Genomic DNA, 13,693 nt, shown 5'->3' with positions numbered 1-13,693 from the left:
TCCCAATTTTGGTGATTTGCGACGGGATTATTTTCAGGATAATTTTGGTATTAGAATTTTCCCGAATTAAGTTATAATCCTCCGAGCATTCATGTGATTTAACCATAAACTGGCCAAATAAGTTGTGATCTTCTTAAGGACTCCATAGGGTATTGACAAGTGGCAACCAAAATCTAGCCAAGATTGGATCATTTAATGTTAGCATTAATGAGGCATGGGAGTGTTGCACTTTGTTACTTGATCTTCAAGACAAAATCTACACTAATCACACTCATCTCTCTCTCACTCTCCCACCCCATTTTCGAACTACACCATTAGGAAGAAGAAGAAAAATTAGTTTGGTCTTCCATTGTGATCAAAGAGCTCCTAAGCATTCTTCCAACCCAAGAGACTAAGTGTAGGTAAGACCTTAGACTTTGTTGGATTAAATCATCTCTAGAACTTAAGTGTTAATGTTTGGTGCATGAAAAATATTGTTATTGTGGTGATATTTTTAGGGTCTTCGAACTCAAAGAAAGGATCTAGCAACTTCTCGGCTTTGAAATCTTCCATGAAGGTAAGGAATCCCTTAAGTCGGTTCAATCACTTGGAGGTGAACAAATGCTAGTAAATTATATGACTAGGAATTTTTACGTGGAAATTATGTGTTAAGTTCGTGGATCTACAAGTTAGCCTAAGAAACTACACTTTGGATTTTTGGTAATTTTTATATACATGTTCATAGCTAATTTATGCATGTATATGTTGAATTTATGCCCATATAGGCTTATACTTGTGAAAATAGTGAAAAGAAATCAGGATAGATTCTGGCAGTAGCTTCCGAGATTTATTGAGAAAAATTGGTAAGGTATTTTGATCCTATTTTTTTTAGGCATGTAGTTCTATAAGTGTAGAACCCGCATATAAAATTTCATAATGATCGGAGTAGTATAAGTACGGTTTTCGAATTTTTTTCCAAAACTGGTCCAGAGAGAAAAATATTCTGGACAGCACACTGCCAAGGGCAAAAAGGGAATTTTCTGTGTTTATTCGTGGATCAAAATGACCAAAACTTTTTATGGACATCAAGTACTATAAGTTGGGGTTCTACCATAAAAATTTCAAGTGAAAAAGAGTTCGGGAACTATTTTTACCGGCTCAATCTTTCGGANTAGACATGTAGTTCTATAAGTGTAGAACCCGCATATAAAATTTCATAATGATCGGAGTAGTATAAGTATGGTTTTCGAATTTTTCTCCAAAACTGGTCCAGAGAGAAAATAATTCTGGACAGCACACTGCCGAGGGAAAAAAAGGAATTTTCTGTGTTTATTCGTGGATCAAAATGACCAAAACTTTTTATGGACATCAAGTACTATAAGTTGGGGTTCTACCATAAAAATTTCAAGTGAAAACGAGTTCGGGAACTATTTTTACCGGCTCAATTTTTCGGACTGCGCCAACTGAAATTTCTGGCAGATTTGGGTGGACGCGGGCACGGACGCGCGTCCGCTGCGCGTCCGTGGGCGTCCAGTTTCGGCGAGAAACGCCGAACCAGCGAACGCGGCTCGGACGCCTGCGTCCGCCGTGCGTCCGCTGGTGCGGCCAATCGCGAGTCCGCGCGACGCGGACTCGTTTTCGACTTGTTTTTGACCAAACTTTTCCCCGATGTTTTTAATCCCGAGTATTGCGATGTTTTGAAGGCCTACGGGCAATCGGGTGAATTTTTGAAGACTCAAATATTATTTTTGTGCATTATAATTACTANGTCCGCCGTGCGTCCGCTGGTGCGGCCAATCGCGAGTCCGCGTCGTTTTCGACTTGTTTTTGACCCGGTTTTTCCTCGATGTTTTAAACCCTGGGTGTTGCGATGTTTTGAAAGCCTACGGGCATCCGGGTGAATTTTTGAAGGCCCTAATATTATTTTTGTGCATTATAATTATTAACTTGGAAAGTACTTGTGTTTTGAAAATTATTGTGTCTCCTGTACTCGAATTTCCATAACGAGACTAACACTAACCAAAGTGTGTATTTTGGGGAAATATATTTGATCAAGTGTGATGGTTATGGAGTCGTGTGATAATAATGAATGGTGAGGGAGTCTGTATGATTAATCTATACTGCAGAGCGAAGTTTCTTCGCTGAGTGAATGGTGAGGGGTCTGTATGATTAATCTATACTGCAGAGCGAAGTCTATTCGCTGAGTGAATGGTGAGATTTTGTATGATTGATTCATACTGCAGAGCGAAGTCTATTCGCTCAGTGATGTGTGAGATTTTGTATGATTGATCTATACTGCAGAGCGAAGTTTCTTCGCTGAGTGAATGGTGAGGGGTCTGTATGATTAATCTATACTGCAGAGCGAAGTCTATTCGCTGAGTGATGTGTGAGATTTTGTATATTGATTCATACTGCAGAGCGAAGTCTATTCGCTGAGTGATGTGTGAGATTTTGTATGATTGATTCATACTGCAGAGCGAAGTCTATTCGCTGAGTGATGTGTGAGATTTTGTATGATTGATTCATACTGCAGAGCGAAGTCTATTTGCTGAGTGGAGTTGTGAGAACTAACTGTCGGGTGTATCGAACAGTAATATGGGTGTTGTGTTCTCACGTGTGAATTAATGGCCGTGTTATGTGCCGATGCAGAGCGAAGTCTATTCGCTGAGTGNGAGTGGAGTTGTGAGAACTAACTGTCGGGTGTATCGAACAGTAATATGGGTGTTGTGTTCTCACGTGTGAATTAATGGCCGTGTTATGTGCCGAAGTTACTTATATAATGTGGTATTGCTTGTTGTTCAGAATAATTGCAGGTAGACTGCGACTGTTGGGCAACGTTATTCTTACCCTATTTATTATTAATTGTTGTTTTTAAAAAAAACCTTTGTTTACTTTCGAGTGACAATGGATGTCCTTACTTAGCCGTCGCGCTAACTACACTATATTGTGTCCTTTACTAGCGTGGGTCTAGCGTGGGCCCCTGTGGCCGATGAGCTCGGAATAGGATGGGAGTCGAGGTTGGAGACTACTCTATCCTAGAATAGACACCCTGGAAGAATTATTTCCATATGTATTAAGTTGGAACATTGACGTGGTTATTCGATGTTGTAAGTTTAGCCTTGGCGTTTGGGTATAGGAGAGATACCTAAGCGTGGCGGTAACACCCAGTTTTCTGCTGGTTAGACGCTTCCGCAATGTATTGTATTATTAGGGATTTTGTAATAAATCCAAGTGGTGAAAATTGGGGTGTTACANCGCGCTAACTACACTATATTGTGTCCTTTACTAGCGTGGGTCTAGCGTGGGCCCCTGTGGCCGATGAGCTCGGAATAGGATGGGAGTCGAGGTTGGAGACTACTCTATCCTAGAATAGACACCCTGGAAGAATTATTTCCATATGTATTAAGTTGGAACATTGACGTGGTTATTCGATGTTGTAAGTTTAGCCTTGGCGTTTGGGTATAGGAGAGATACCTAAGCGTGGCGGTAACACCCAGTTTTCTGCTGGTTTGATGCTTCCGCAATGTATTGTATTATTAGGGATTTTGTAATAAATCCAAGAGGTGAAAATTGGGGTGTTACAAGGTGAGGACCTTGTGGACTAATCTAGATCATCCATTTGGAGTAATCTAACGGCTATTAATGCAACTGCACAACAAAGTGGGAGGGATGCACAACAATCACACTATGAATGCACAACAAATTGGGACCGAATGCACAACAAACTGAGAACAAATGCACAACAAACTAGCACAAAGAAATGAGTAACAATGCACCACAAACTGAGCGCGGAAAATTAAATCTATTGCACAGAATTAATCAAAACCATTGAATTATTTAAATCAAAGGATCAGGTAAGTCCACAGTGTACTCACCTAACTATAGGTCCTCATTTGATCCTTATTCTATATATATATATATATATATATATATATATACTTACATAGTTTTCCATGTTTGGTTGTCTATCTTTTATATTACCGTTTATTCATTATATTTCTTTTTTCCTTTTTCATGGATAGTTTGATCCCTTTTCTCCCAATTTTGTAAAGTTGAAGTAAGCAAGTTTTAGTTGACGTATGATTGTATGAATTGGGTGGTGTATCTTGGTTTCACTTGAAGAAATGGTAAAATGGATGAGAGAAACGAAATTACCTACAATGATATAAATCTTGAAAAAAAAAACATACGATAAAAGAAAATTTATCGCATGAGGACAAAATTGATATTTGTTGAAATGAATATTGTACTGTGGACAACTAAACTGCTCATTTTCTCTTAATGGCATTCAAATTTCAATCCGGAATAATATATTTGATGTAAACAAGTCCTATTCACTATTTTAAGTGAGCAGATGAAATAATATTTGTAATTTTGGGCATCTGATTCATTCAAGAGTCATAGTTAAACAACGTAAAAGATGTCCACTTTATTCAGGTCAAATTATGCTAATTCTGTCTCGATGTAATTTGTTAAATTTTTCATGTCATATCAATTTTTTAAAAAAAATATGAAATCATTACATATTTGATTACAATTCTATCACTCTTAAAAAAAATCAAGTACAATAATTTTAAATTTAAAAAAAAATATTTTTGAAATCCAACCACTTATTTTTTAGATCATAACATGAGGAGATCCCGAGGAAATGACGGCTAACCACTTTCCCTAACACTTCTGGTTGTATTAGCCCAAACACTCTCATCAAAGACACGCCTCTCAATCGTAGGGCGACACATATCAAGGGTTCTCCACCCACTGCTCATATCAACTCCCAGAGTAGTCAGGGCATCAGCTACTTTGTTTTGTTCCCAGTAAACCCACTAAATAGAGATACTCCAATTTTTTCCAAGCCATTTGTTAACTTCCTCAATGCAACCACTTATTATTAAATTCTAATAAGATCTTGGCCCTGTTTGGTAAATAATAAGCCAATTTTGCCTTATTTGACCACTATTAGTTGTTTAGTTAATAAACTTTTTGTAACTCCAAAATACTAAAATTCAAAAGGCTACTCAAAGTAACCTTTTCAATTAGTTTTTTGAGTAAAAAAATTATACCAAACAGCTATCAGCTAATCTATCAAACAACTTTATACAATAAGCCAATATTATCAATTAATCATACCTTTTAACCCAATCAGTCAACCCAATCAGCTAATAGCCATTTACCAAACAGGGCCTTACCTATTATGCTTTTACAATTTTTTGTTCTTGGTTGAGTTCAAAATAGGTCAAGTTTGATTCTTCCACAACTAAAATGTCTCACTTTAAATTTTCACATTTTAGTCTCACTTTTAGTATTCTATAATGATTAACAATAATATATTTTAAAGAAAAATGGGTTAAATAAATCATTAACCTATTTAGAAAAAGTACAATTATAGTCTTGAATTTTAAAAAGTTTCAAATAAACCAATTAAACTTAAAAAAATGAATTTAATATATTTTTACCAAAAATTACAAGCAACAAATAGTTCATCTATTTAACTAAAAATAAATAATAAAAAAAAAATCTCATTTTGTACAATCATAGAAGACGGAGGATGAAAGTCGTCGTGGACGTAGGCCTTCCTTATATTGGGTATTTGTTCATTGACGATGACAAGGATGGATGAGGACTTAAAGGTCTTCACCCCGGTCCATAGCAAATGGAAGGTTTTTTTTTTTTTTTTTTAAGTTCACTGGGTCTTTCTCTGTCCGTTTAACGGTCTAGGTACACCCACGCAACCGCGCTCCGAGAGGCACAGGAATTGGCCCAGAGAAATCGTCACTTGTGGGAATTGAACCCGAGTTCTCCCGAAATTCTTCCCCACAAATAGAGCTTGCCACTTGAGCTACCCATTGGGTTTCACTATTCTCTAATTAAGTTGCCAAACAATTAAAAATTAAAAGTTATTAAACAATTAGAAGTCGGTAAAAGCTTCTTCCATTAGAAAGATGATGACAATGAAAGGAAAAAAAATTATATGTTCATGTTAGTTAAAAATTTTCATTTAATGTAATGTCAGCCCATGCTATCTGATTTTAACTTATACAATATGCTAAGGGCCGGGGGTGTTTGGTTAAAATTGTATTAGTAATTAGAATTAAATACTTGGTACAAATATCATTTTGTACCATCAGATTTCACATATACTTGTACTACAAAATAATCATTTAAAATGTTATTTTATGTTATTTTTTTAACAGAAATCAATGCTCAAAATAATAAATGTTTGCTCCTAGGGCATACATGTCTAATAGTGCAACTTGTTGTGTTGTGCTGTGTAACCCATTGTTGTGTGTTGTGCAACGTATTTTTGGGTAATTATTAGGCTCCTAATTTACTGATTTGTCCTTAGTTAGTTATTAAGTTGTCCATGTGCGCCTAAAATTTCGAAAATCAACCACAATTTGGGATCAAGATTTGGCCATTGATCTTGCAAAATCTATAGTCTATATTAGTCCACGGTTGTCACATGGAGACTAGTTTTCATGTGATCATGCCTATATATATATATATAGACAAAATCAAATGAGATAAGCTTCTGTAAAAGGTGAAGATTAATCTCCACTTTCTATCAATGTTGATCAATGGTTAATGATTTTAGTAAAAAGAAAAATACATGGTTAATTTTATACTCCATATAATTATTACAAACTTGAAAGGCTAATAATGGTAAAATTATAACCTTTAATTTCTCAAGATATAAGATGGGGATGTGTCTACACTTTTTATAGAGGGAATGTTTTCACTTAACTTTACGCTATATACGTGTGTGCGCGAGAGATAATCAAATGAGAAGTCATCTTGTGAAAATTGAGAACTGATCTTAATCGTCCATCAGAGTTCATTAATGACTAATGATTTTTGAGAAGAACCTTATTAAATGGATCAAACATACCAATTATCACTTTAGATAGATCAATGGTCAAGGATTGGTGAACAATAAAGAGAAAAAAAAGCAGCGGTTTTATAAATATTACAAATTTTAAATTTTATGATAAAATTAATCATGTGTTTTTTACTAAATCCTTAACTAATGAATTCGGATAGACAATATATAAAAAAGGAAAATGACACCGTAATTTAATACTTTTCCTAATTTTTAGTATAGTGATGATAAATTTAATCAATTTAAATTTAAATGCTAAAATTAAAAAGTATAATAATCTAGAAATCAAAATTGAAATTAACTCTCCTAATATTTTCATATACTTGTCCCACATTCACATTTTATTTTGAGTTCAACTCCAATATAACCATTGGACCAAAACGCAACGCTCTCTAACAGCCTTTGCCCCCTCCACTGTTGCCCTTGTGCTTATGCCCCATTTTCTCCGGACTGGCCAATGCTTAACTTAACAAAGCGTTTTTGTTGTCTCATTCGCTAGTCATTGTCTTCCCAATCCTTTGTTCTTTCACTCCCTAATAGGCTAACACTGTTAGAATGTTGTCACTGTGCGAACAGTGAAAAAAAAAAAAGAAGAAAATCGACCCTAACAACAGTGTAGAAAAATTCTTGGAGAAGGGACTCCATCTTTTGGTGTTTCAAGGTGGATGCAGAATACCCAGAAAGGAGAATGTCTGCAAAGTTGAAATTCTCGTAAGCATAGCATATTCGAGGAGAACCCATTTGTGGTTTTTCCTTTTTCTCTCCCTCTCTCTCTCTCTCAGAAATTGCAGCGCAGGAGAAGAGCGAGCCATATTGGGGAGCTGTTTAGGAACTTTGGAGACATTTGGTTGGGGTTTCTTTCAGAAATTTGAATGGTCTTAAGGGGAATCCAATTCCAAAGGTTGTTTGAAGAGGAGGGAGGGGAAGCTTAGAAGAATAGAGGTGCATGAAGGATCAGGGAAATGATGAGAGATGAGAATTCCAAGAAAAGCAAGGTTTTTTTTTTTTTTTTTACTATAATTTCTTGCTTTGATCGTTAATCTTCTTGGGAAATGGAACCCTGGTGTTCTTTCTTTGTCTTTGGTGATCAATTAGGGGTGTGTTTTGCTGACTTCTTATGTGTTCCCACTATTTTCAAGGTTTTTTGGTCAAAGAAATTGGTCAGAAAGTGGTTCAATATCAAGGGCAGAACTGAGGAATTTCATGCTGATGAAGTTGTTTATGGGGGTGAGAAAAGCTTCTAACTTTGATTCCTAATTTCTGTCTTGCTATTACTATTATTATTATTATTTTAGAAAATCTGCTTTTTCTTTAGTTTAAGGGTTTGATGAATATCTTAGCTATGGAAGGCTTTCTTTGTTTTCCCCTAAATTAGCGGTAGGTGGGTAGTTGTGGGGGTGGGGGTGGGGAGAGATTGAAGTTGGAGAATCTCATATTTTGTCTTGCATATGTATTTCACTATCCAAGTTAGATACTTAAACCCAGCTGGGGCTGCAAATAATTGAATAATACAGAGCTGCTGGAAGTTTTGTTTTGTCCTAAACTCCCAATATTTTAAAATGCAAAAAAAACTCATAAAAATGACTTCTTTTTTCCTTTTTTTTTTTTGGGTTGAGGTTATTGTTATTCAGTCTATAGCCAGAGAGAATTCTGGGTCTTTAGTCTTATTTAGCTTTTTAAATTGCAAGAACGAGGGAATGGTTTCTTAATGATTTCTATTCTGGTAAATGAAAACGTGTTATTCTGGATTATGACCGTCGTTCTTTGATTGTTAGTTGAGCGTCAAAATTGTTTTCCCCTTATTTTAGGTGGCAATAATTGGAGAAATGGATTTTCCGAGATGGAGCCATGGGCAGTTAAGAGCAAAACAGGTTTAGTAGACTTAAACTCGTGAAATTTAATGTGTTACAGGGTGTAAGTGATTGAATTAACTCCAGTATTTGTGTACTTGATTGATTATACAGAAAAATCGGGCCGTAAGATGGAATGTCCAGGACGAAGAAAAGTTGATCTTGATCACCCCAAGATCATAAATGTACAAAAGTATAGGTTGTTCTCTATGATAGAACTCTACTATACAAGACTTTTTGCCTTCTTAGATATTACTTGTGAATGTTTTTCATTCCTTCTCGTAAAACCTGATATACTTTTTATTTTTATTGGCGTAGTATCTTTGTAGCTACATGGAATGTGGGTGGAAAATCTCCTTCTAGTAACTTAAACCTTGATGACTGGCTACATTCTGCACCTCGTGCAGATATTTATGTACTCGGGTACGAGCTCTATGCTTTGATTCTGATAAATTCTTTTCTCATATTTGACTTCTTCTACAAGTGACTAAATCGTTGTTTTGTTCTGCACTCTCAGATTTCAAGAAATAGTTCCACTGAACGCTGGTAATATTCTGGTGGCTGAAGACAATGGCCCTGCCAAAAAGTGGATCTCTCTGATCCAAAAGACGCTCAATAATGTTCCCGGTACAAGCGGAGGTAGTGGCTGCCACACGCCTTCTCCTGTTCCAGATCCGATTGCCGAATGGAATGCTGATTTTGAAGGGTCAAGTAAACAAAAGTCGACCTTCCTTCCTCGGCGGTCATTTCAGACACCTCATTGCTGGAGAATGGAAAACGATCCATCAATCCCGCAACCAAGCCTAGACCGACGATACAGTGTTTGTGACAGAGTAATATTTGGTAATAGGCATAGTGATTTCGACCCTAATAACCGATGGGGTCATAGGCCTAGTTACAGCTCATCAAGTCATAGACTAAGCGACAGCTCATCAAGTCATCGGCCAAGTGACTATACATCCGGCCATCGGCCAAGCAACTGCTCATGGGGACAGAGGCCAAGCGACTATTCCCCTGGTCATAGGCCAAGCGACTATTCATGGGGACAGAGGCCTAGCGATTTTTCGAGAAGGGGTTCATTGGACGATGAATTTTGCCCCGGGGATTTTCCTAGCACGGTTTCACCATTAGCGAATGGAGGATGTACACCGACGGAGGAGTGCTATAGCATGCCCAGGAATACACGATACTGTTTAGTGGCAAGCAAACAAATGGTTGGCATTTTTCTCACTGTTTGGGTTCGGAGTGAACTGAAGGAACACGTTAAGAATATGAAAGTATCCTGTGTCGGCAGAGGATTGATGGGTTACCTCGGAAATAAGGTATTTTTCTAGATTGACAAAATTGTTGTCTCATTGGTATGTATTACCAAGTAATTTACATCGAAATCCTAGTGACTGACATAATGAGCATTACGATGCTTGCCTTTCACAGGGATCCATTTCTATCAGTATGTTGCTGCACCAGACAAGCTTTTGCTTTGTGTGCACTCACTTAACCTCGGGTCAGAAGGAGGGCGATGAGATTCGCAGGAATTCTGATGTTATGGAGATCCTAAAGAAAACAAGATTTCCATCGGTTAATAACTTGTGCGGGGAAAAGTCCCCATACACAATCCTTGAACACGAGTAAGACTGTAGCTCACTAACCTTCCATAAAATTGACTATCAATTATGTTACTTTATGCCTATTTCAGTTAATTAATCGAAGCCGATGAAAACTTCACAATAAATAAAGTTATAGACGCATATCCCGTGAAAGAAACAAAATGAAACTGATTGATTGTACTTTTAAAATTTTAACGAAACTAATGTTTTTACACATTTCATTCAGTCGAGTTATTTGGCTTGGAGATCTGAATTATAGAATTGCACTTCCTTACCGGTCTGCTAAAGCACTTGTTGAGATGCAAAATTGGAGAGCTTTGCTAGAGAATGACCAGGTATCTATTCTTAAACAATTTGATTCCCCATCTATTATCTTGTTCTATGTCGGCTTGATTTCCTTTAAAAAAAAAAAACTATATTCAAGTGACATGATCTGCGACCTTCTTTGCAGCTAAGGATTGAACAGAGGCGAGGTCGGGTTTTTGTGGGATGGAAAGAAGGGAAAATATACTTTCCGCCAACGTACAAATATTCACGTAATTCAGACAGATATTCAGGTGATGACATGCATCCAAAGGAGAAAAGACGAACACCAGCATGGTAATCTCTTTTTGTATATGGTTCATTTGCAAAAAAAAAAATTCATCGAGAGATTCTATGCATCTTCTATGATTGGTTTGTTTGTTTTTTAACTGGGTCTATGAATTATTTTATGACTAAAGGTGTGACCGGATCTTGTGGTACGGGAGTGGTTTACAACAATTATCATATGCCTGCGGTGAATCTAGATTTTCAGATCATCGTCCTGTATCTAGTGTATTTTGCGCCGAAGTTGAGTCTGTTCCGAGTCATTTAAGGAAAAGCATGAGTTGTTCAAATGCAAAGATCGAGGTGGAGGAGCTGTTGCCATACTCGCATGGCTATACCGAACTCTGCTTCTTTTGAGCGAACATGGAGGACATTAAACTGAAAGTTTTGGTACGTTCTATATCACTTACCCTGTTTATTCCCATCACGAAGAAGTAGCAATTATCTTTATTGTAATAGGGAGAAGAAAGGCGATTGATTCCCAACGATAATTTTCCTACATAAAATTATACTTTTTATGTTATGAATCGACTCCCGATACTATTATGAAATAGCCCTTCCCGATAAAACACAAGTTAACAACTTGATTCGGGGCGAAAGATCTCACGGTCCTCATCTTTGTTCCTTTTTGGTTCTAGACAGAAAGAAGCAGGAATCTCTTTGACAAAATTCAATCCTATCTGGCAAATGGCAATGTGGACCTTCTCTTTAGCCCACTAACCAAAAAAAGGTTAGTCTCTGCTCTTTATCACTTTCTTGAGTGTGCTGCACATTCCATTCTCTTTATAAATTATCGTCTTTCTTAATCGTAATCAGGTGTTGACATTCCGGATTTTGATCGCTAACCAATCTTAACTAACTCCAATCGTCCACGTGAATTACGAAAACGCCCCCTTATGACACCATTCAACCGTGCACCAGTTGTCATTCCTGCATCACGATTAGGTAAATTATTCCCGTAAATCCTCCTACCCCCCGAGGGCTTAGCAATGACTGTTTGCTAAAGAAAAGTTCAAATTTGCAGGAACCAACTGGCAAGTGAAGTGAGTAAATGAAAGTTTTTCCACTTAGGTGCTTTGTAGAATAGTGATTCATTGACAGGAAGAGAATGTCAAACAGTCTTAAGAGAATGATTCTTTCAGTATATATATTTGTTTTTTGAATGAAGTGAGAAGATGATGTATACTCATTACAAAACCTCTCAAGAAAAAAGTGCAATCTGCTCTTCAGCCTTGACAGTGTAAGCTTTTGCTCTCAGAGGTATTGCCAATGATTTTACTGAAAAGTAATTTTCTTGGTTCCCTCACAATGTATGCTGTTGTCTGCTTTACTTTTTTACTTTGAGGTTAAAACAGACTGCCCAAAATTAAAGGCATTTTACAGATTATGCAGGTAAAGTAAAATTTGGTGAGAACCCATGATTCAAAAACTGATATTTTGAACCAACAATGAAAAGCAAACTAATGCTCACTAAATCTAATTAGACTACATGTTATAATGCCAGGGAGTTTACACAATTCCTTGCCCATACTCAATTAATTATGCAGGAAAATAGAAACTGGTGAGCTAAAAATCTACAACAATTTTAATTGGTCTTTATTTAGTTGTCTATACATACTTTCTCTACCTATTGAAGCACAAAGAGTTATTGTTTGCACTGGGGTTTCAAACCTATGACTTCTTATTTGAAAGAACTACAGTTATGTCACTTGATCACAAGATCTTTAGTAATTTGCAATTCTATTTAAACTTGTTTAACTCAAAGAACTCGATGAATGCCTTTAAGAGCAATGCATTTTTGTTGGGATTTTCTTATCAAAGTAGTGCTTTGGATTTTTATTGGACTCAAAAAGAAAAAAAAAAAAAAACAAACAAACAAACAACAATGCTAGTGTGCGTTTCGTGCATCATTGGGCACAGCCGAGTGACCAACTTGACCAATTTATTTTTCTTTTCTTTACCTTATAGACTCTAGAAAAAAATCATTGATTCTCTTTAAGTTGAAAATTTTAATAGTTAAAACAAGAGATAACAAATCACTCCAACCTTAACATTGTCAATAAGCATTTAGAGAGTTGCTTTTCCAAACTCCCCAAAAAATTAACCTATTAGTAGACTAATGGGTAATTTCTCTTGAGGTAATACACATAGTTTGGTTGTTTTAGTCCATTGAATAATTTGAGGTTCCAGCAGCATACATGACTGATTTGATTTGATTGTAAAGCTCCCTGAATGTAAGACAGCTCTCTGGGCCTATAGGAGAGAAATTTAACTTAAAATATATGATGAAGCTAGCATTTCTGTGAAGAAGATGCCTCTAGAAAGGCCAAGATTAGAGAGACAACTTTTTTCCTTCAACATCTTACCTAGGAACTATGAAATACTGTCTTCAATTTTTGTCTCCCCTTCACATTTCAAGTCACATTTTAACCTAACTTTAATTATTTTTGAAATCCAAAATGATAGATGGTTACACTTAAATGAGAGCAATTATTACTTGTTGTGGCAATAATTCAATGGGTGGAATTTGCTAAAAGTACTTATGCCAATCAATAAAATTTTGTCAAATTAAGTGATGCATGTATGTAAATATGATTGCACATAACATCATCTTTTTAATTTCTTATTGTATATATATATTTTCCATTTCTAATTTTTATTTTTTAAAAAATTGTCTCACTACAAAACTAAGTAGAAATATACTACAATACTTCACTTTTGATATTTATTTGGACAAAACCATTTCATCCTTGTGATAAGACCATGCTGAGGTAAGCCAAGTTGGTTGCACA

At 36.3% G+C, this 13,693-nt stretch overlaps 1 protein-coding gene across 2 annotated transcripts; it reads left to right on the top strand.

The window, feature by feature from the left end:
• Nucleotides 1–7,260: 7,260 nt before the first annotated feature.
• Nucleotides 7,261–12,139, top strand: LOC116021932 (type IV inositol polyphosphate 5-phosphatase 7-like). Of its 2 annotated transcripts, none has more exons than XM_031263563.1 (13): nt 7,261–7,851; nt 7,996–8,083; nt 8,665–8,727; nt 8,821–8,905; nt 9,025–9,129; nt 9,224–10,028; nt 10,141–10,334; nt 10,540–10,648; nt 10,765–10,913; nt 11,036–11,291; nt 11,544–11,631; nt 11,718–11,846; nt 11,926–12,139. In XM_031263563.1, exons 1-10 carry the CDS (start codon nt 7,819–7,821, stop codon nt 11,256–11,258), a joined length of 1,854 nt encoding a protein of 617 aa, XP_031119423.1. In that variant the 5' UTR covers nt 7,261–7,818; the 3' UTR covers nt 11,259–11,291; nt 11,544–11,631; nt 11,718–11,846; nt 11,926–12,139. The 2 variants fall into 2 exon arrangements, with proteins under 2 accessions (XP_031119423.1, XP_031118691.1); XM_031262831.1 differs by having other exon boundaries at nt 11,540–11,631.
• Nucleotides 12,140–13,693: the final 1,554 nt, after the last annotated feature.

This window comes from Ipomoea triloba, chromosome 1 (genome assembly GCF_003576645.1).
Source record: "Ipomoea triloba cultivar NCNSP0323 chromosome 1, ASM357664v1".
NCBI classification, from domain to species: domain Eukaryota; kingdom Viridiplantae; phylum Streptophyta; class Magnoliopsida; order Solanales; family Convolvulaceae; genus Ipomoea; species Ipomoea triloba.
Note: the sequence above shows the minus strand (reverse complement) of the source record. Positions and strands in the feature narration are given on the sequence as shown.

Coding starts and splice junctions, on each gene's coding strand:
- LOC116021932 (XM_031263563.1), top strand. CDS start 7,819: ATGATGAGAGATGAGAATTCCAAGAAAAGCAAG. Junction 10,649..10,764: donor CTTTGCTAGAGAATGACCAG/GTATCTATTCTT, acceptor CCTTCTTTGCAG/CTAAGGATTGAACAGAGGCG. Junction 10,914..11,035: donor AAAAGACGAACACCAGCATG/GTAATCTCTTTT, acceptor TTATGACTAAAG/GTGTGACCGGATCTTGTGGT.